The sequence below is a fragment of the Tubulanus polymorphus genome, chromosome 2 (genome assembly GCF_964204645.1).
Source record: "Tubulanus polymorphus chromosome 2, tnTubPoly1.2, whole genome shotgun sequence".
Classification (NCBI taxonomy): Eukaryota; Metazoa; Nemertea; class Palaeonemertea; order Tubulaniformes; family Tubulanidae; genus Tubulanus; species Tubulanus polymorphus.
This window is the reverse complement of record NC_134026.1, coordinates 2,838,780-2,861,512: the sequence shown is the minus strand read 5'-3', so window position 1 is coordinate 2,861,512 and position 22,733 is coordinate 2,838,780. Positions and strand designations below refer to the sequence as shown.

The 22,733-nt window shown below is 36.7% G+C and overlaps 1 protein-coding gene across 1 annotated transcript; it reads right to left on the bottom strand.

Annotated features, from left to right (window-relative positions):
• Positions 1-242: 242 nt before the first annotated feature.
• Positions 243-20,797, bottom strand: LOC141898246 (thyrotropin-releasing hormone receptor-like). The gene is made up of 2 exons (XM_074784073.1): positions 20,653-20,797; positions 243-1,036 (listed from the first exon to the last, which is right to left on the bottom strand). The coding sequence occupies exons 1-2, from the start codon at positions 20,780-20,782 to the stop codon at positions 243-245; spliced, it is 924 nt and encodes a 307-aa protein (XP_074640174.1). The 5' UTR covers positions 20,783-20,797.
• Positions 20,798-22,733: the final 1,936 nt, after the last annotated feature.

Genomic DNA, 22,733 nt, shown 5'->3' with positions numbered 1-22,733 from the left:
CAAGATGAAAGTTGTTGCGCGCAAACTATAAACTATAAAAGCTTGTCGCAACGAAAAATTCAGGAATCACGAACAAATGGTTATAAACGAATGTAATGTTTCTGGTCGTTGATGTCGGATTAATTATCTACAGTTCTTTCAAAATTACACATTTCGATTATGATCTGTGAATTTTGGTTATCGCACTTCCGTATGAGAGCTTCCCGCTGTTTCCAACACGCGAAAGTACGTTCCAGCGTTTGTCAAATGCTCACTGGTTCATCCGAATCTTTTTCGTAGTAAGTATGCCGAGCGCCACTACTATAATAGGTGCTCAGAGTCAGTCGACGCTCGAGCCGCGTTTTATGAACTCTCGGACACAACGCTTTACGGAAAGCGTCCCGGAATTTCGTCGACAGTACATTATAGACGACGAAATTGCCGGCAGAGTTCAGATAATACATAATCCGGCTGAATAATACGAGATAGAGCATACCGTACATACCGACCTCTGATCTGATGCGTTCCATAGGGGTGAACATCATATAGAATGATAATATACGAAACGGCAACATACACGTTACGAAAAGCACAATTATAGAAATTAACATATAAACAACTTGTCGCCTGGTCCGCAACGTAGAACTGCTATTCACGTCACCTTGTAGCAGCTGTTGGGCATCGTTAAACAACCGCAGGATGATATTGCTGTATAGAACGACAAGTATTACGACCGGAATAAAGAAAAAAAGCGCTATATTCGTCGTAAAAAATGCGCGCGACTTCCGAGTCGTGGCGACCGTTCGGCATGTGGTGACCGTTTGACCAGTCTTCGTAAATTTGGCAGTTCCTAGTTCAGTGGTGAATATAAAAGGCACTGACACGGCGATGGCGAAAATCCAGACTCCGATAAGAACTTTTATCGACCGTTCGGCTGTGCAATTGTACTGAGCTTGGAATGGATGGCAGATTGCGTAGTAACGTTCGAAACTGATCGCAAGTATCGTTAGAACTGAAGCGTGTGACGATAGATTCTCCAAATACGGAACTAGTTTACCTGAAATTAGACAACGAAATAAGAATGAGAAACGCATCGAATGAAAAATCAATTATTAAGAATTGCACATGTACATCGTTTACAGTGTTTTTGTACAAGTCTCAAATCAGGTTCCGTAATCAACAGCTCGTTTCGTTTTGTTACGCCAGCCGCCTTTTGTCCGCATCGATCACTCTACCGATGCAATTTACACGGAAAGTCTATTACAGACTTAATGAAATCTAGCAAATTCTCGATTGATTTGTAAGTAGTTGTGCCAGACGGCTTAGATTCGTCCTCCACCTAAGTTGAAGAGATTTATGGTTTGTCCGTCGACGTGGTACACTGTTAAAAATAACTGCAATTTTACAGCAAAATTGTTACAAGATATCTTGTAATGTACATAATTTATGTAAAATTTACAATCACGCTGTCAATTTACAATATAGTATTTGACAATTACAGTTTATGCTGTTATTCTCTGTAAATCTACAAGAAATCCTTGTTATGTTACATTACTGATTACAGGCCAAGTGTTGGCTAAGGTACCATGAGCCATTACTTAAGAAATAATTTTTAATGGTTTGATACAAAGCCACAGAGGTTATTTAAAAAAAATTGTAGTGTAATTGATTAATATACATCGGTGAATTAATCATGGGATTCGAACCTCACAACGATACTGAATGAATTTTGGGATTCGAACGTAATGATATTGAACGTCTATTTACGGGACTCGAACATCACAGTGAGTAACCTTACTCTCGCTACTGTCGTTGAATAAACACCTGTTGGAAAGCGTGGTAAGCGTGGAAGTGGAAACGTGAAGTGGATCGAATTAGCATTCGTTTGGATTAAATAAGGATAGATCGAGCAACCTCAGTGTAAGTATATGATGTAGGCCTATGTTGTGATAACAAGTTTAGTTGAATTCTCTATATATTTGATAAAACAGTTCTTGTTAAAGAATGAGGCCCAAAAAATTGCCGTGGCTACCACCAACTCTACTCTCTCGCCACCACACCAGGGGGCGTTGAATATTGAATTATATACAATTTGCCTATTTATATTGGTACCTATGAATATTTTCTAACCACAATCAATTACAAAGTTGTAGCTTATGACATGTTGTATATGTTGAGTTTCAAGGTCATTAGTCCTTGTAGAACTTGTAGGCATATGTCATGGTCCAACCATCATGGGGCGTTGAATATTGAAATTTTCTGTTTGTTCGGCATTTCAAACCACTTCCCGAGTGGACATGGTGTCCCTGGACCCCTAGCTTATGAAGACGATCATATTTTATCTAGTGCCTTAGTGGAGAATCTTACTAAGTTTTGATTAATTTTTTCAGTTTTCCCATGCGATATCAGTGTAAAGAATGTGCATACAGTTCCCCATTGTTAAATTCAGTCATACCCTATTCCAAGGTGAACTATAAAGGACCAAAATTCAAGTCAAAAGTGTTAAGATGAGAAGTACTAAATATTTATAAGTAAATTGATTTCATATGATTACAAGCACTTTAGTTATGAGACTCATTATCCCGATGAAGCTATTATGCATTAGTTGCAGACTTGTAATCTCCTAGGTGAGACAATTTTTAGAAAGATTAAAGGTTGATACTTACCCTTTTTTTCTTACAGGTGTGTCATGAATATAAACCCTGACAAAGGTTCAAAATCGTTGAAGAAACGCAAGTATTCAGTGGACCCAAGGATAATTAGACTCGTGAACGACTTGAAGGAAATGGATTCAGATTGGGGCATTAAGAGTAACCACTTGTAAACCTTGCATAATTAATTAATAGTACATTTATATAAGCATATAAAATATGGCAGGAAACTGGTCTCATCCATTAATTGATGCACTTGTATGGTCGGAATTCAAGTGAATTCATAATCTTTTGATTTTAAAGATTAAAGATTTTTGTTTTAATATCAAATATTAACTTTTATTATATATGGTGTTAAGAGTTTCAAAAGTTTATGAAATGTTTTGTGTGGAATGTGATTTTCATTTCTTATATTAGATTTCGTCGCGTCTGACGCTTGACACTCCACTAGAGCATGGTTCCCACAGTACAGGGAAAAACTTGGGAATTTTTAATTCTTGTAAGTGTGAGAACCATGCCAGAGGAGCTTTAAGTTAAGTCAGGTTAAAATTCTATGATGTGTATTAGATAATTTTGAACTTGTTCTTCTCTGTTAAAGAGTTTTATTTTTCTCATAAAATCTCTTTTGATTGTATTATGTTTTGACATCGTTGTTCAAAACATTCATCTGCTCAAATTTTTGACAATTTTCTTTGAAAATGTGGATATGAGTGCGTCAAAAGTTTTGACTTAAATTTAGTCACTCGATTTTCATTAATTCATGTGAAGTAGATCTTAATTCGTATCATTTTCGATTGATTATAACTATGATTACATGTAAGGACATATAGATTAAGTTCATGTACAAGTAATCTAAACTAAGTTGTGTCACATAGATGAAAGCTGGTCTAACTAAGTCGTTTTGGGCAGCAGTGAACTTGTTAACTGTTTTTCAATTTGTCTTTCCTTTGTGCAAGCTAAAATAATTTGAGAGAGTGGCAAAACAATTATTTTTTTAAAATCATGACATAAAGATTTTTAATATCTTTGAATGTAATGAGAACTTGTTAAATGAAAATCTTGTTGCAACGAAACCTCCCAGAACAATGAATTTAATAGTTCATATGCGGTTTGTGAATTTTCTCTTTGGTCAGGCAGGATTGTCAGCATTTTCTAGTGTTCATTATACCAGTGTTTCTTAAAACATTGGGTAATCATACAAGGTTGTGAGGTGGTTACACTGTACATGTGTTAAAAGTAACCAATTTGGAACATTGATGTCTAACAAGAATCTGAAATACGGACATGTAAATATTTGAAGTTCTACCATGAAATGTTACTTGTTTGTTTATACATTGAGTATGTATGACAGCTTTTTTGGTTTCGTAGAAGAATAATTCAAATTTAAACTTTAGGAGTATTTTCTAAGAATAAATCATCTATGTTATATTGTTACATGTAAAATCTGTTGTTATTGTTTTACATATTTGTCTTGTGAAATGAAATCAAATCTTGTAAATTTACTGAAAATTCCTGGCAGCAAAGTTGACTGGGAAAAGTTGTATTTCTACAATTGAATCTTGTAGTATTACAAGTTATTGTACTGGTTACAAGTGCGTGTAATTTTACAACTTTTGCTAGTCAACTTTGCTGCCAGGATTTTTTAGTAAATTTACAAGATTTTTTCTAACAGTGTAGTGTACGGGATAAAAGTCTTGGAAGTCGATTGAACTGATTTCAAACACGTCGCCTTCGATACAGTAAGCAAATATTGTTACGTGATGTTTATCAATGTCGACGGATATTAAGGATTTCATAAGGTTGTGAACTTAAAGTTTAGTTAGTGGCATTCGTAGAGAGCTTCTGATGGTCTGGAAGCAACGAATGTCGATATGATATTTACATCGGATTTTGATCGAATTTTATATCGGATCGCATTTGGTATATAATGATCCAGGGCGGATCTAAGAGGGCAAGAGTTCGGGAGAAGAAAGGGCACATTTGACTCTTTATTGTGTGGATGGATAATCATCACATACCCGATAATGATCGCTCTTACAAATATTCGCCTTGTGATGGAACAAGTTTTAATTGAAATATAGCTCAACTATCTAGCACACATTATAATGTAGATAAATCTAGCACCGGTGGCTTTGTGAATAGATGAGGTGATGTTAACCCTTAGATGTTGAATTCAGTATAATCCGGAAAATGTTCAGATTCACTTTGTTTTTGCATTTGAATCGTGTTATTCAGCTCCTAAGTGTTATAAGAGAATTACACGTGTTTCAAACTCCGCGTAATATCCATTGTGAGTCTTTTGAAAATGTACATCGTCAAACTTTAAGATACAGGTAGAGATAACACTAATTGATGGCAAATATAGTTTTGTAAAGATCAAATATGTTTGCTGTGCGACTATTTTTAAACACGACAATCACTCAAGACTGAAATATATAGTCTATTGCGGTGAGAACTACTGATGTTGTACACCGGTCTTCATAAAACTTTTACCGCTTTCCACCTGTTATACGCGCACCTTCGCTGTCAATGTCCGGATTTCTCATCACCTTTGGTAAATGATTCCCCTCGACGACATCATGGCCGTTAGAACGCCATAAATTCCTACGCTAACCGGCCATTATTACTCCTGCAGTATCGAGCTAATAATGAAGTGTTTTTGTCAATTTGTCGGTAAATAAACCGGATATCCGGCGGAGCATTTCAGTTGAGATGCCGTATGGGAAATCAGACTTACGGATTCAGGTGTGTATGTACAAGATACATGATCAGTGTAAATGCAAGTATTCGATAATTCGGTATTCATGCGCTGTGGAATCACTCGGAAAATAAACTGAGCTTGTTTCTAGGACAATAATCCAACAAATCATCGCATTAGTTATCAATCTAATCATCTGATAGCGAAAAGGACGGAAATAATTGGCCATCGTGTTAATATCATAAATAATATTATGAAAATGTGACCTTGCTTGCTAGGTGAAACCTAACACCACTGGATACTTATCAAATCGCTCTTCTACCTCCGCCATTCAATATTCGCACTTCGGAATTATTCTTACCACGGTCATCTCTTAGGGATTCTAACTCCGTGTCTCCACCAAACAATAAATAACTAGGCGCCTTTTCGAAGTTTTAACATGCAGTCATATGTCAAAATTCGAATGCATATATTCAAGTTATTATCGCCAAGCGCCACAAGAAAAAAAGTAAATGATTCTAAGAAACTTGTAAAGCCCTATGGGTACAATTTTAATGGATGGTTATGGAGACGTAAAACCACTGAGGTGCTAACAAATAATCGTATCTTCAGGAGTTGCAAAGCCTCGAGTCATCAGTAAAGACTTGATGATGACCTTTTTTCTTCTTACAGGCCCGCGATCTTGAAATAGAAAGTCTCATGCAAATCTGGCATCACGTTTTTTTTTTCATCCTTGGCGCGACGCTGGCACCGGTAGCAAATCGCTTTGGATTGGATATTGATGGATGGGTTCTTAGAATAGTGTTGAAAAACGTACGCAAGTGGCACACACGTAACCTTAGAAGACACTTACATACTCACAAATGCATAAGAGCTAAGATTCGCCCAACTGTCAAATAGAAGCCGACGTGTGTCACCAACGAAGTGATTTATTTCATTTTTTTTTCATACTGGTGTCTGATTTGATATTAAACTTGAAAAAATGTGAAATCTAGTTTGTCAATCACTTTATGTGGTTGCAGGTTGATTATTGCGTCTGCAAATGCTTCAGAAGCTCTTGCCTTTTATTATTCGCATATTGAATTGATGGATGAGATGAAACCGTGCACAAGCGTATGGTTGCACACCTTTCTATCTACACGTGATCAACATCAAGAAAGCCAGATTTTATTAGCAGGCAAACATCAACAGTTTTGCTGGCATAGAACAGAAAAATGAAAGGTTCACGCGAAAGGATTGATTGCGGAAGAGAAAGGGACGGAATTATATGACGTGGATAAAAAGCACTCTGTCCACTAGACAATTCAGCAGGAAAAGAGAAAGTTTCTTATAGATCATTCTATTTTTTCATATCAACTTTATGTGAGTAGTAAATCATATTCGCTGCAACTCGTTACGACTTTTGCCGTGATATTTCGTTTGAACATACCGCAAAGTTTAAAACAATTAAGGAATATAGCGGCATAGGCAGCGATAACGGGTTTTCTGCCGGGCTGAAATGAGATTCTTTTTTCAAATTTTCATCCCTTAGTGGTAAGAACGGAAAATGATAATGCAGGGTTTTTTTGTGTTTTGGTATGAGGTACGTGCGCACTCATTTTCATCCAAATCCCTTTATTATGTTAGAAGATCGTATGATGACCGTTTTTCACGGTGGTGAACCATGTGGGTTATCCAGTCGAATGATATATCATTGCACGCGTCTGGTCAAGGAAGGACTAATGGACGCAACTGCAACCATTGATGATGAGAATTCTCATCCCATTATTATCCATAGAAATTCTCGATATTGATAATAATGATTTATTTTCATTGAACTACATTACAGAGTAAGATTATTTTCAAAATCCGGCACTGGATCCACGTGCAAACGTGCAAGAAGAGTGCATTAGAAACAAGAAAAAACAGGTCTATATAGTAGTGATTTAGATCATAATAGTGATGATAATAATAGATAATAGATAATAATGATTACGACAATGATAATAATTGTAATTAAAATCTATAATTGCAATTGTAATTATAACTACAATCACAATAAGCATTTAAGATTTCATTTCACTTCAGTCTGTTTCACATTTCACATAGTTTTTTTACAGTTTTTTTTTATCCCAGTCCATGCGGAATGATACATGTATAAAGCAACATGTCTAACAAGCCACGTCAGGTAAAATAAAGAAAATGACTGGGGGAACATAATCCAGACACCACGTATAACATTAGATATCCCTTTTATCCGGTCAAACACTGAACGTCCATCTTCAGTCGGTTGTTTTGCTGGAAATGTAGTGTTTACTCATCTCTTATGTTTGTTAAAGCTTCCTCGTCTGCGGTGGTAAGGACACGAGACCCATTACATCGTCAGATTGTGAATCTGACATATCAAATAAGTCGACTTCTTTGCTTTTTTTGAAAGACTACATTTATATATACTGTCAATAAATATATACTGATCTGGTCACAGTTGATATAAAGAGATGGACGAAGAGACGGAGAGATGGAGAGGGGGGAAGACGGAGGAGAGGAGGGGGAAGGGGAGATTGATTGAGGGGCGAAACATCAAGTCACGGATGGCTCGTGGTACATTTACGATTCTGATTAGACTTTACTCAAAAAACACCATTATAAATGATGACCTACTGATTACCTGCATCAGCAGAGTAGGATTCAAAGTTTAAAACGTATTTCTAAACGTAGATTCACGTAGGAGAAATGATTATTCATTCCATTCATGTCTCAATTAGTCTAAGATTAATCCTTACAAAGGATGGTTTACGTACGGAGACTTAGGAGATGAAAGAGCTTCTGAATAAATTATTTGCACCCTGTTTCGACCATCGTAACTAAGCTCTGTAATGGTAGGAGACAGGAATTCTTGAATGGTGGCGATGTACATCAATTTCACGTCAATCCATCGACTCGGTGATAAAACCTGTTGACAGATATTCTATTATCACGGTATTTAAAAGCCGAGAACAAACACTGAGATTTCTACGCGATCGTCCTGGTGGGGGTCTGTTACACAGATATTTTGTTCATATACATTACAAATACTCTTCACTTTCAGTCATTATATGCCCAATTTAAAAATGTGATCGTAGGGACTTAAAAAGGGCGCCATGCAGTCTGACATCTACACAACTGGATTGTATTTGATAAATCACGTCACTGCCTCATTAGGTAATTCTTTAATCGGGTGGTTGTCACGATTCAGCCATCATTACACGCCGCCGTACTGTTACAGGGAGATAAACAATCTTTAGGTCAAACCCGATTTTATCGAGTAATACATCAACTCCACACGAATTTCTGATGCCATTCATTTGAACAGCGACAACAAATGATAACGTGACGCAGTGTCTTAACAAACCAAGGTGGAACGTGTTCATCAATATACATGTTTACTACTATTTTTTTGTTTTATTCCTTCACGATGGCCAATCACAATATCTAGCACTTATCTTTGGAGAAGTGTCAATTTCTGGCAAAAATTTTATTCTTCCTGTATAGAATAGCCTAGGGAGGAACAGGTTTAATCAACCTACCAACCATCACGTCTGGTAGAAACGAAACATTATTGTACGAACTGAGAAAATAAACCGTAAAAACGTGGTATTTTGGACGGTTTGAATTAGATTTCAAAGTGAATTATTAAGAATGAAAACCCATTAAGTATTCTCTCGAAATACGAGTTTTTGGAATATATTTCCATCAAAACCGGGTAAGCTTCGCCAGCAGTGCATTCTCTAGAAGTCTTCACATTCATCTATGGTCATTTAGGGAACATCTTATTATTATCAACACGATTGACGCAGAACGTTGGGAATGAGTTTCGTAAGATGTTCTTTATCGTCAATCATTAGCCGCTTCTACAGGTTATTAATAGCAGCTTCAGATTCAATTAATGTCGTTGCTTGAATAACAAAAATACAAAAAATAATTTGCATCCTAAAATAAATGGTCATGTCGATAAGGTCTCAACCAAATGCAAAACTGAATTTATAAAAGATTATCAAGTAGAAATTTCCGTTTCGAGTTCCTTCCGAAATGAATAATTCAAACTGAATTCATATCCAGAATTCCAAATTCTCTGAGATCAGTAGGGACCAATTCACTGGTGGATTCGCCGGAGAAATCTATATGAAGAAATGAATAAAAATGGTGATGCCACGTGTGATATGATCGAATCGCGTACTGTTACAGAATCATACAATTTTCGCTACAGCCCTCCCGATAAAGTAAAATAGTTTTAGCAAATATTAGCCTTTGTTAGCTTTATCTAATCTCCTCCACATTATATTAGAATATCCCATACTTGTATATTCTTATATATATATTAATGGCATATTGTGATTTATTGTGGAAATGAATTATCATTTTTATTATCATTATTAAATCGACAAATGATTTCCAGATTGATCGAATTGAATCGAGTTTTTACCCGCCAGTTATGTGTTACTCCTAAGCAGAAAGGCGCATAGACCTTCATTGAAATCTTTTAACTATCATCGGCGAGTAACCGAATATATTCTATTCTCTATATTTGTGTCCGCATAATGACACAATAAAGCGCTAATTATTCCTTGTTCCGTACTGTACTTAATCCATCATCTCCAATATGGTTTTCAGAGTGGTATTTTAGCCGCTGGTTTGTGTTTCCAGGTGCACGGGTATCGTTATATTATCGGTATATTTTTTGTTTCGTGTGACAGTAAATAGGCAGTCGTCATTCCTAATATTACCGACTGACCAGTTTCGTAATTGGGTTAGCTCAGATCTGGCGTTGCATTACAGCCACAATAGCCGCAATAAACATCGCCTAATTCGACCGCGAAATTATACGGAAGAAGCAAGGAGCTCTTGTAATTAAGCAAACGTGAGCGCCGCTACCCAAAACTTAAAATGTTTAATACTAGGAAGTGTACGAAATGAGAGAAATCCTTGAGCTTTTCTTCATCACGTGTTTGTTATCTAATCACTCGAATGTTAGAGCTGGAAATGTGCTACGGTAAATAGATCTTCCAGAACCGGTGCATCTTTTTTTGGAAAAAGTTTGTCTACGATCATCGTATAGATATAATCGTAGCACTGGAGCATTATCGTGAACACGAGGAAAGCCTCTGGGCGATGATAAATTGTTTGGTATCATTTTCAATTTCAAAAGAACACGGGTGGCCATATTAATTGTCTTACTTGTGTGAAGGTCACCAAAAGAACCGTCGTGAGGTAGAGCAAAAAAACGATGGGAGTGCATTCGCCGGAAATTGTTCGACGATGTGTTCTGAGTGATTCTGAGTGACGCTTTATGGAAACACGCTATACAAAACGTTAGTCAATCAAGAAGACATTCTCGAAGAAGTACTGTACAATAATAACCACACCCAGTTCGAATGAGTTGCTGGCTATATGTAAAAATCAGTTCATTTTTCAAATATTCCAAATTGACATATTTGCGTAGGGGAAAATCTTCTTACTTTCCTATTGCCTATAAAAGTAACTTTACTTCAAGAGGCCTAACCGTTTAAGCTTACATTTTTAAGGCCAACATTTGATTTGCGTGGAGTATAATCAAATATTCCTTTTATATACAGATGCGTAAGAATGCGCTTCGAATATTTTTACACAATCAAATACTTTATTCAAGATGCGTTACCTACGCTCAGCGAGCTGTGATGAATGTCCATACTAACGACGACATAATAACATACACTATAAACAGCGGGGCGAAATGAATGTATTTTCCCCGGGATTCAGCATCATTCGGAGCACTGGCCAGAGCTATTCGCGAAATCAAATTATCAGCGGACTCCACGAATGTTATATAAGATCCAAAAACGAGATTTTCTGCGTAAAAACGAAAAAGATTATGAATTATCAATGACGGGGAAGAACGAATTGTATAGAATCACATTGAAATTTGTTCATTGTCATTTTAGGACACACAGGATTGGCCGCCATAACAAAAAAGCGACGAGGAAAATACGTCGTTTATATCAGCAAATATCTGCTGCAAGCAAAAATATATATATTCAATCCTCATCATCAGCGATGATTTCAGTGTATCTGGTTATAGAGCCTTTCTAAACGAAAGACGCATGTCAAATCTCATATAGGATGTCAGTTAAAAAACGAGTCTTCTCACGAATAGATTGTTTGAGAGTCACCAAATTGAATCTAATCGATCCGTAGACCTAAATAAGGTGAACATCAGACGGAGGAAATTTCAAGGGGTGAAATCGGGAAAGTAATCAACCACTAAGCGTTAAATTTCAAGAGACGGAGGAAATTGACTTATATTTTCCAACGAACCGCGATGGATCTGCGGTATTTAGCTAGTTTGTTAGTGTCGTTACAAGTCAACAGAATCGATTCGATGCGCACGCTACAGAACCACTCTGCGTCCGTGCAGGAGACATGCGTGATCCCCATGATTTTTACGGGGGCACGGAGTCGAATTTTCTCAAAAAGGGCCAAAACGACTGGATTTCAAATTCTACAACCTAGGCATTGATATATTCCCGTTCATTATAATAACTTAGAGTTTAAAGCTTTAGTCTCACTCCCAGTTTAGTCCTACTCCAAAAATAAATGGCAGAATAGCGTTATTTATGAGGTAAAGCAGTATTTTCCCGTTTGAAAAAGGGAACTTAGGCCCCCACGTAGACACCCACCTCGCACTAGTCACACCAAACCTCAGAGCTGTTCCAGTGCGCTCTCGGGTTTTTGTCACACTTCTCTTCATTACCTTTCAGATCACGTTTTGTGTCCTCGATCGTGATTGTTTATTGTAACCAATATCCGGAATATTGCTATATATGATTTATAAAGCGATATACCCTCTGACTGTAAGCCATAAAACAGCGCATAAACGACAAAGAAACGTTATACTGCCAATACGAAACACCTGTTTAATGTTTCTGAAGTGACAGACGTATTCTCCTTGAGATAAAAGTGGTCATTGTATGAATCTAACGCATCGTCTTTCTGGTGAAATACAAGATGTAGACTGACTTTCTCGATAGAAAGATGACACGTGTACAAATAAGAGAATAAGAACATCTTGGTGGTTGTGATTGAATTAAAAACTGGATATTTGATCCGTTATTCGTATTTTGATAATTTTCAGGACGAAAAGTAGCCTAACAAAATGGCGGCTAGCAAGGTTAATTGTTAATGTATTGTGGTATGACCTCATCGCTGTGATATTCAATAAACTTCCGATAATTCGATTTTGCTTGACGTTTAAGTACATTCGTAATCACTGCTACGAAATCACTCTCGTAATATAATCATTTATCGACTTCAGTTGCCGACACGAAATTGATCAATTCTCTTGAAGTAACAAACATGGCGAAAACATGGATGACCTCCCTGGTCTCAAGGACAGGTGTCAGACACACACTCGCTCCAAAATTATTACTCACGATGATTTAGTTTTTTTTATCAGTTTATCGAGTATCTATTCTTCGGATGATTCGCCATCACCCGATCATGTATCTACTGTTTTTGATTGATAAGATGCACAATGCGCAAATGAATTACGAAAAATTTATTCATTATTCGTTATCAATCATTAACTTCGTTTTAGTTTATTCTTTCCTGAGATGATTCGTCTGAGTAAACTACATGTAGTTTCGTTCAGAGCATCTTCTAATTTTCTTGTTGTCTTTGAAACCAGACGCATAAAGAAAAACAGCCGATCTAATGAATACGATCAGACTTTGCCATAAGAAATAAAACCAATGATAAGTAAGACTTTTTTTAAATTTTAACTTTGATCCTTTTCATCTTACGTAGTCACATTATTTCTGGAAATGTCGAACGACGTTGTTGCAGATATCGTTTGGATAATTTTGTCTTGCAATTCAAAATTTTCATTGGCGACGTAAGATCCAGTTAAAATGGTAATACGCGTCTGTAATTATTTCACTACCTACACGCGCAACCAGAAGACGCTCATAATTCCATCTTGTCTGATTTTATCATCAACCTTGATGGGATTACAGAGGGTTTTATGATCACATTAGAGTGAGTTTCGCACGGAAATGGCCAGCAATAAACCGACATTAAATTCGCTAAATTCCCTACTGTCTGAGTTAACGGTTATGTAGATATCAATTTTAAACAGGTTTCAACGATTTTTAACTTTTCTGTCTGCTTCTCGCGAGAAGAAATAGTTATTTCAAACCAGATTTAGCTAGATGAACATTGAAAATATTTTTACTATTTCCATTTCGAATGCTCCCATGTGAAAAAACTATCGCATAAATATTTCTCATAGGCCTACACCTAAATTATATAATAAGCTACATCGACAAAGTTATTGCTCTACTTATTTTGGCAGTAAAATGAACGACTGACTCGGGAAATATATTTACAAGTTTATCATTGTTTACAACGCTGGTAACGAGCGAAAATGCAACTGGACATGATTCGCAGACTTAGTGAGTGGTACAGTGAAAGCACCTGCCTATTTCACGCGAATAATATGACTACGACATGAATTAATTCCGTTCCAGCGCCATTTTACGGGCTTTATCGTCAATATAACCGAATAGAATGTCAAAATAATGAACATTACCACTCCAAACGATTTCCCTAAACCGACATTTGGCTTCTTCAACCGCTTGTCCGTCGACATAATTGGCCGCCATAACAAATAAACTCGGATAAACTTCTGTCATTGATCATCTTCAAAACTAGTCCTTACTGAATGAATATTTCATCTAGTTGCTTTTTTACTTTGTCGTTTTTGCATATCCTTGATTGAAACTAACGTAATCGATTCTTTTTGTCATGAAGCGTTAAGTTCATTAAAAGCAAAAAAAAACGTTACAGATATTAGGTAATCGAGACTAGATATATGTATATATGTGCACTATGCGTATAATCATCGCAGCATAGATGATGGAAAATGTTTTAGTGGTTATCATTTTATCACCATGACCAGTGGCTTACTAGCATCCAGGGAAGTGTAACGTGCCTCTTGGCTATGTGAGAGAAATATTATCTTGATAATGACATGTACACTTACAGTGGTTCATACTGTGCGTTTATCACTACGAACTTCTTCGATACTTCATCAAAATAATTACTTATCTTTTTCGGATGTCATTACCTAATTCGGGATCAAAACAATTATGTCCTCCCAATTCCACGGACTTTAACTCGGATCAACGTAACTTACGCATAAAACCCGATCAATTTGGTCACACGTCATAGAGTTTTTAGTCGAAAAACAACAAGTGCTACACCAGACAAGTGCGGGCGTCATGCGATCCGCCAATTTAATATCATCCACTGGCGCCGGACTAACAAGATGCTGATGGTGTGTGACGCAAATGTTACCCGTACACCAAACACCACATCTCTCATCTTCGAAAAGTCTTAATACAAATGCAAAAGAATATTCCCAGAAGAGGGTAAAAGTCCTGTCCTGAAAGAATTCTAGTCGAACTGCCTTTTAAAATGAATCGAGTAGTCTCACTCATCCTCTTACGCGTATAAAAACAGTCAAAGAAGTGTAAAACAAGATGGTTCCTAAAGGCAGATGTCATTATCGTAATAACGCTTATCAAACTTATGAGACATTTTATGTGTCTCTAATTACAAGTGTATTAGCCTTCCAATACCACTCCCGGGTCTGTTTTATTCTGAAGTCTCGCTACGAAAAGATACAAACGTTTGATGATCAATATTAATTGATTCATCTGACTTGTTTCGACACTCAGTGATGAAAAAAAGTTGACAAATTGAATTATTAGTCTTGGATTAAGCATAATTATCAATTTCTACTATCAATTTATGTGGAAAGAGATGACACCTGAATGCGTTGCTGTACCAAAGAGAAAATTGTAAAACCAAATGAATGTCACAACTAGCATGCAATGATCTAACATCATTATATGAATAGCATTTCTACGATTATCAATATGATGAACCGGAGACACGTTAATCTTAATTGGAAATGATTGTCACTATCGTAGGCGGCCGACAGGCGTATATCCTGGCTATTACTATAAAGGTCAAATCAATAGTCATCCGGGCGTCATACCATCCAACAAAAGTGCAGAAATATGAAAATCTCATAAAAAGATCTAAGATCTTGTCAGTGAGTAGGCCGATTTCATCACCAGTTAATTTTGAATGATTAAGTCAGTTTTTTCTCTAGGTTATTAGATATTTTTGTGCTCGCAGTGTAAACGATAAACAATTTGGTTGTGATTTTGATATTATACGCAAAACCTATAAATCAAAAATTAAAAATTCTACAGAACGTCGTATGGCGGATGATAGTTATTTCGCGTTATTCGCCTCGTCGAGACGGAAACACACAGAATTCTCCCCCGGTGCTCGCGGAAACCTCGTTTTGGCGGCGATGAATCGACGCAATTAAAGAACATATATCGCAGTCATCGGGGAATTATTCGCTTGAGATTCTGTCTTTTGAGAACGTAACTAATACGTAACCTCTCGAGAACGCTTGCATTAAACAACATGAAATATTGATCTACTAAATTGAATTAAGTCGAATTTATTCGAACACTTTAACGTTTTGGGGTGTCAAAATTGCAATAGCATTTTCGCAGTAAAAGATGGATTTTTTCCTGTGATATTCAAATGATGAAGAATCACCATTTAATCCACGCAAATGGAGCATCGCTAATAGTCATCACACGACATTTACTACGAAAGAGGTCGATTTCTGATTTTGGAACTTAAGATGATTTTGAAAGATTTTCCGTGTCGATAAAGGACTGCTACGTGTAGAACCGATACTATGAAGGATTTGCATATGGCCCTCATAAAAATTGCTCACAACTTACGGACTGACATTCGTGAAAGTTCATACATCAGCAATCTGCTGATGTATGACGCTGGTAGCATCTAGTGACAATATACGACGCTAAAAGATTTACATCGTAAATATGCAACCCGTGATTTTCGTGCATTCACGTTGCAATCATGTCAAATTATTAGGCCATCGAGCAGAGTAGGACGTATCCGAATACGAACGGAAAAAAAGTTAAGCATATTCAGGAGCCTATCACGATGGTATACACGGTTGGCTACTCCTTGTGAGTGATATTTTTCGATTGAGCAATACACGACAAATAAGCGGAAAAGTGCTCGCCCACATTGGTACAATCCAATTGGCCACAACGGGGGTAGAATTAATAATATACCTTTACATAATAATATAACTAATATGGCTTTATTATCAGTTAATAAATAATCATCCTCTATGGAAAAGTTCAATTCGTTATCAACCATTATAAAACTAAATTGTAAATTTCAATAATTATGTTCGCTATGATCAGGATATTATTATTCATTGTCAAGTGGAAAGTTGAATTAACCATGGACATTTTCAAACGACCCATATCTTAAGTAAATTAGTTCATAGTAAATATTTCCATGAAATGATAGACTTTCATTGCTGTTGTATTACTGCATCCCAATTCCAACACATTTCAATACACGGTGATTCCTCGTCAATAAAATGTAATGCAGTTCATCGCGGCTCATGTCGTAACGACTTCTAGACATTGTTTTATTAGGTATTATTTGCCGACGAGACAAGGGCGCGCGTCATGAGTGTCTGTCTGTCTGTCTGTCTACCTGTGACGTAAGAGTGATAATGCAGGTGTCGCGCGATCAGATCGACTTATTGAAAATGAAAATAAATTTAACCCAAAGCATTTCACCCACATTTAATAAGCAGAGAAGAAACATCATTCGAAGAGTTACAAATCAGACCGTTTAATACTCGGAGGGCAGCCGCACAAAATCTATATTAGATCTCAGGTAAACATGATGAATATTCCATACAATGAAATCTAGGTCGCAGATAAAATGTAGATCGGCATCGATCATTATTGATTGAGGATATCATTTTGATCTTTACACGTAAATCGACCGCATAATAAATGTTTTCATTTGGAAATATCGCGCCGTGTAATTCCAAATTATTCTATTAAAAACATAGAGGAACACTCGAACACTTTATCATCAATCATTGTAATAGGCAATAAATAATGATCTATTGAATTGAACTCATGGATATTACTTGTAAGAATGATAAATGAATTCACGAAAAATACGAAGATAATATGTTCGGATCATTCTACAACAAGGAATTGTGGACATATATTCCTAAAGGTTACAAAATGAAGAATGCCAACACGTTTCGCAGAAATTCGCCTAATCTGGTATTTCATACTATGCATAAATACAACATTCATATATACGTTAATTAACTAATAACTGCTATTTCATCTCAAAGCAGCGCGGATAAACGCGATGTAAATCGAGGTATACGATCAAAACCGGCGTGAGCTTCAATCATTCAGATCAAGCGAATATAATTCAAGTAGACGCGTGATGTGAGATGGACCGCACAGACTGATGCTCGCGCTGAAAGAGTCCCATCTGGAATAACACCTATCACGAACGTGTTCTATGTTTTTATATATGATTGAACAAACCGGCGGTGGAAATCTCACTGAGAATTTAAGAGATCCCTAATGCTTCCAATGAAACCGTTACTGGCCTAATCCTTATGGTACTGCCGCACTTCTGTAACAATTTAAATCCGCTTATGGTTTTGCGGTATATATATAGATGAACATGTCCGCTGGTTTAGTAACAATAATTAGTGCAATTTGTAGTTTTCCCTTTACGACAGATGCATACATCATCGTGTACGCTTTGCCAGCCCGGTATAAAATGGTATGAATTATTCCCATAACGCGATCGCTTGAAGATAAACTGCTTCATTGCTTGAATACCAGACGATATTTTTCATCAGAGGATAGTGTCCCTCTCTTATTGCTATTGATCTGTCTGTGTAAGTTCTTATGATCTGGCATGAGAACATATGAACAGTTTTTCGAGACAGTTATTTGTTTTACCAGCAAAATGAAGATGTATATCATGACATCGACAGAAAATCTAAATCGAATCTACCCATCGATCGACTCAAATAACAATGATAACCTGGACCCAGTTCCACAGTTGTGAGTTAAGATTTAACTCACAGTTTACCCATTGAAAATTAACTAATTTCAATTCGGAGTTAACTCTTACTCAGAATGGACGCCTTTTCCTACATTTTCGATTTTCCACAATTTGCATACATACATGTTATTTTTCTTATTCTTTTCAATGTAACCTGCGTTTAAAAATAGTAACTCCCTCAACCCGAGATAATGAAGTTAGATTTTGCCGCGGAAATCTTGACATAAATGCGACGAAGCTCTCTTAGACTTGACGTCATCGAAAGCGACTCCAATTTTCTTCGCAGTGATAGATATCGATGGACTTAATGGAAGATAAAGTTAATGAGGCAGAGTTGATTTCAGTTCTCTTAAAATAAGGTTTGCTTGTCAAATTATTTGCCAAGTGCAAAATGACGCATGTGAATATCCTTCTTATGCGTATGAAAAATGCCAAAATATTTGCCGTCGTGAGCATGTGACGTTTCCATCAAATTCACCCGAATAGCATGCGTAATACGATTTGTGGTTACGTCCGTCCATCGATTCGAGATAAGATTTACATCGCTTTGGGGAGCCGAGGTTGAAAAAGTGCTAGAAAGCTTGCCATTACCTGCACGCACTTTTGCCATTAATCTAACAGAAGAACAGGTCCAGTTTAATTACTCAGGTGACGAATCTCGCGGAATGATTGCTTCCGTGATCCCCGATTCCTGCCAACCGAAAATCGACTATTTCCAATCGACAAATAACGCGAGTCATTCATATTTTTCCAAAAAGATATGACCTTCAACGAAGAATAAAATGAGGTGTGACACACGTGCAATTATTCGAATAACTAGATTGTTGTCGTTCTATCAGTTAGATCAATAGAATTAGACTACTATAAACACGCGGTATCTTCCATCTTGATCGAGTTCATGTAATTGAGAGTAAATTTTGAACTTTGAACACGTTTTTCATGTTGAGAAAAGATTAGATATTGTGGGACAAGAGTGCGTGCGATGAACTAGTGAATAATAAACTCTGCAAAACTATCAATATATTCATTCTTTAAAATGCTGTTATCTATAAGTTCGTCATCAGTGAATAGTCTGCCTCTGACGAAGATCCTCTCGCTATTCAATAAACTATAATTTCATCTCATATAAGACTGATAAATCTAGATTCGATGCTTTTTATTCAAAGGATGGAGTATTATATTTTTAATCAAATAACGATTTCATATCGTATTATTCGATCCAAGTGGAAAACGACTAAATCTAATAATCGCGGTGTAGTTCCGTGAATTATGCTGGCGCATTCATTGAAAAATCTACTATATATCATGATTGCTCGTGTCGGAGATATTGAACTTTTGGTTTTGACTTAAATTGATTGAGATATCAGTCAGTTATTTCGATAACACGTGCATATAGATAATGATTTCCGTTCATTTTCTGCCCGATGATTGTTGAATCACAGAGATACGTATTGGAACAGGATATTGCATTGCAACGAATATGAATATCGTCCATTTTCGAAAGATGCATTTTTTTTCATACACTTTATACGTCGCTATTAATTAACTAAGAAGTCACTTGCCAATTTTCCCAATTAATTTGCTGTCCCCAGAATGTATACGTGACCGTTGTTCTATCTTATCAAGCCTAATGATAGTCTCTAGCGAGAGTCAAAAATATCTGACTGGCATTTTATATTTTTCTATTTGAATCTATAATGAAATTAGCACATTCGGATTATATAGTGGGCATTTTATTGTTTCAAAGTCTACGACGTTTTTCTGCGATTGCAACGAAAATGATTTTAATTCCACCCGATTACTAAATTGGCGTCATTATAACTGAACGCGTTTGTAGCCGCGATTGACAAAACATCAGTGTTCCAGTCTTTATTTTTTCGTCATCATTGTGGGATTCTCGTTATAATAGTGTTTCGCATGACTGCTGATCTTCGTACGTTCTTTGAGATACAAAGAGTTTTCATAGAATTTATATAAATAAAAAGCACTTTGAGATTGATCGCTGGTTAAGCTTTTAGTTAAGCAGGTTAAGCCTATGGAAGCAGAATAGAATTTCTGTAGAGCATTAACGAGAAAAACTCAACTTTTTCCTTTCTGCTTCATTTGCATCGGAAGACACTTAGAACAACTAATTTGCCTAATACTGAATTGTTTTCCATAAGCAAATTGAAACCGAATCTACCGGTGAAAAACGCTTCGTTTGTATGTGTCTGTATGTTGAATATGACCGCATATAAGTGGCCGGCGACGAGCCGTAATTTTCAGATGGCAAATTAACTAATAGATTAACAGTAAATTACTTACACATTGCTTCACCGAGATACCATATATCCTTGGAATGGAACTCCAACAGAGCGGAAGGCATACAAATGGTTAGTACGAACAGATCGGCGACGCTCAGGTTTAGAAGAAAAAAATTCGTCGAATTTCTCATCTCTTTATTACGAATAATGACCAGTATCACGAGAATGTTTCCGACCAATCCGAATAAAAATATGATGGCGTAAGCCAATGTAACAATGATATTCGTACTGAGGGGTACGTAAAACACCTCACCGCCTCCTCCGATACCTGAAGAATTCCGATTTACGTAAACTCCGCCCGTGGAAATATTGACAAAAGCATCGCTCATATTGATGACATTTGAATAGCCTTTTACTTCTCCCATATTGACAGTTTACTTTTGACGATAATCTATCAAAAGATGTTATGATGAGATCGCTCACCACATGATTAATGGCAGTCTTATAAGAGAGAGTGGGAATTCTGAGCCTTTATATCGTTCGGTATCCAATCCTCTACGTAAATTATCTGTTTAATAGACGATTTGTTGTTTTCTCCAGTCAGATCACTCCTCAATACTGTGTATTATTGTTATCACCAACAGTTACGAGCAAGCATGCAACAATCGTGTTTACTGGTTGTCGCTAAAATCCGGAAATGAAACTACAGGTCTTACCGTCGAATCGTGAGCCGCTAGAATATAGCAACACTTCAGTCCGTTCCTCTCAGATTATGGAAAAATATTATCAATGTCCGTAAAATAACACGTTCTTGCCGACCGCCGAAACATCCGCTTATCAAAATGGCATATGCATTGTATGTATTCATATTCCAATCATCTGTCCGTTAAAAGGCAATACCTTAACTCCGAATCGCTTCTATGCACGTTGGCGCACCGAGTGTTTAAATGAACTGTGACAGTGTTGGCAGCCAGCGAACTAAAATAAACCGCCTCAGAAGACGCAGCAACAACTTTCCATTAGCGATCCGGTTTAAAGACACAGAAAGAACAATATCTCTTAAGTATGTACATTTCCTTCGGCTTCGTTTTGCTGAAAAAACTTGTGTGCGTATAAACCGTGTGTACATAAGTTCATCTCGTCCCGTGTGACGAATGTCAAATTCAACTCGCGTTGAAATCGAAACTTAAGCGATCCGCAATTGTATTCGTACCATTAATTGCATATTCCACTTACTTTCATCTGAGCAGCTGGTCGTTTCGAAATTTGGCTGTATGTCAATATGTTAATACTGTGGTAATATATGTATTTGGAACTTAATGCGAGATGCTTAAAGAGCGCGATCGAACCCTCATGCGGTCACTTTCATGTATATATATATATATATTGTCACAGGTGGGTCATATTCCACTTACTTTCATCTGAGCAGCTGGTCGTTTCGAAATTTGGCTGTATGTCAATATGTTAATACTGTGGTAATACATGTATTTGGAACTTGGAATGCGAGATGCTTAAAGAGTGCGATCGAACCCTCATGCGGTCACTTTCATGTATTGTCACAGGTGGGTCAGGTCAAAAGGTCGCCGTGCAATGAGCGGTGTATTCATAGCACGAATCTCCAATGATAAAGACGTATTATTAAACTCTATCAACCGCAGTATTTGCCAAGTCTATTTAGCCTATTTCCAGAAATCGTTCTTATACGGACAATATATCTTTCTTGATTTTTTTCTAGCAGAATAATGAAGGAACGTACATCCTGATTATATTTTAGAAACATCGAAGCTCGCTGCAAGTTTTATTTTGTATTTCGAAACACGATAGAACCTGGCCGTGCTTACAATGTTCTAATGCCGAACATGGAGATTGTCTAGTTTTTGAACCGAATAACACGACAAAAAGTTTGTAATCTGTTGAGTCTAAAGATGATTTTAAGTTAATTACTTTTTATATATTTTGGAGTGTGACCTAATATTGTTATGGCATAAGGAGATTTTCCTGAACTTTCATCTCTGGTGGATTTTTGCTATTGATTGATAATTCTCAAATTAAACTGAAAACACTAAAACCAATGAAGTGGTTGGCTGATATCTTAGCAGCTTTCTCCGTGCTTTTTTCTAAGATTTATATCGCGGAAGAATG

Bases quoted from the DNA above. Each gene is read 5' to 3' on its own strand.
- LOC141898246 (XM_074784073.1), bottom strand. From the start codon at position 20,782: ATGAGAAATTCGACGAATTTTTTTCTTCTAAACCTGAGCGTCGCCGAT. The intron at 1,037-20,652 runs GTAAGTAATTTA...GTCTAATTTCAG, and splicing joins GTATCTCGGTGAAGCAATGT to GTAAACTAGTTCCGTATTTG.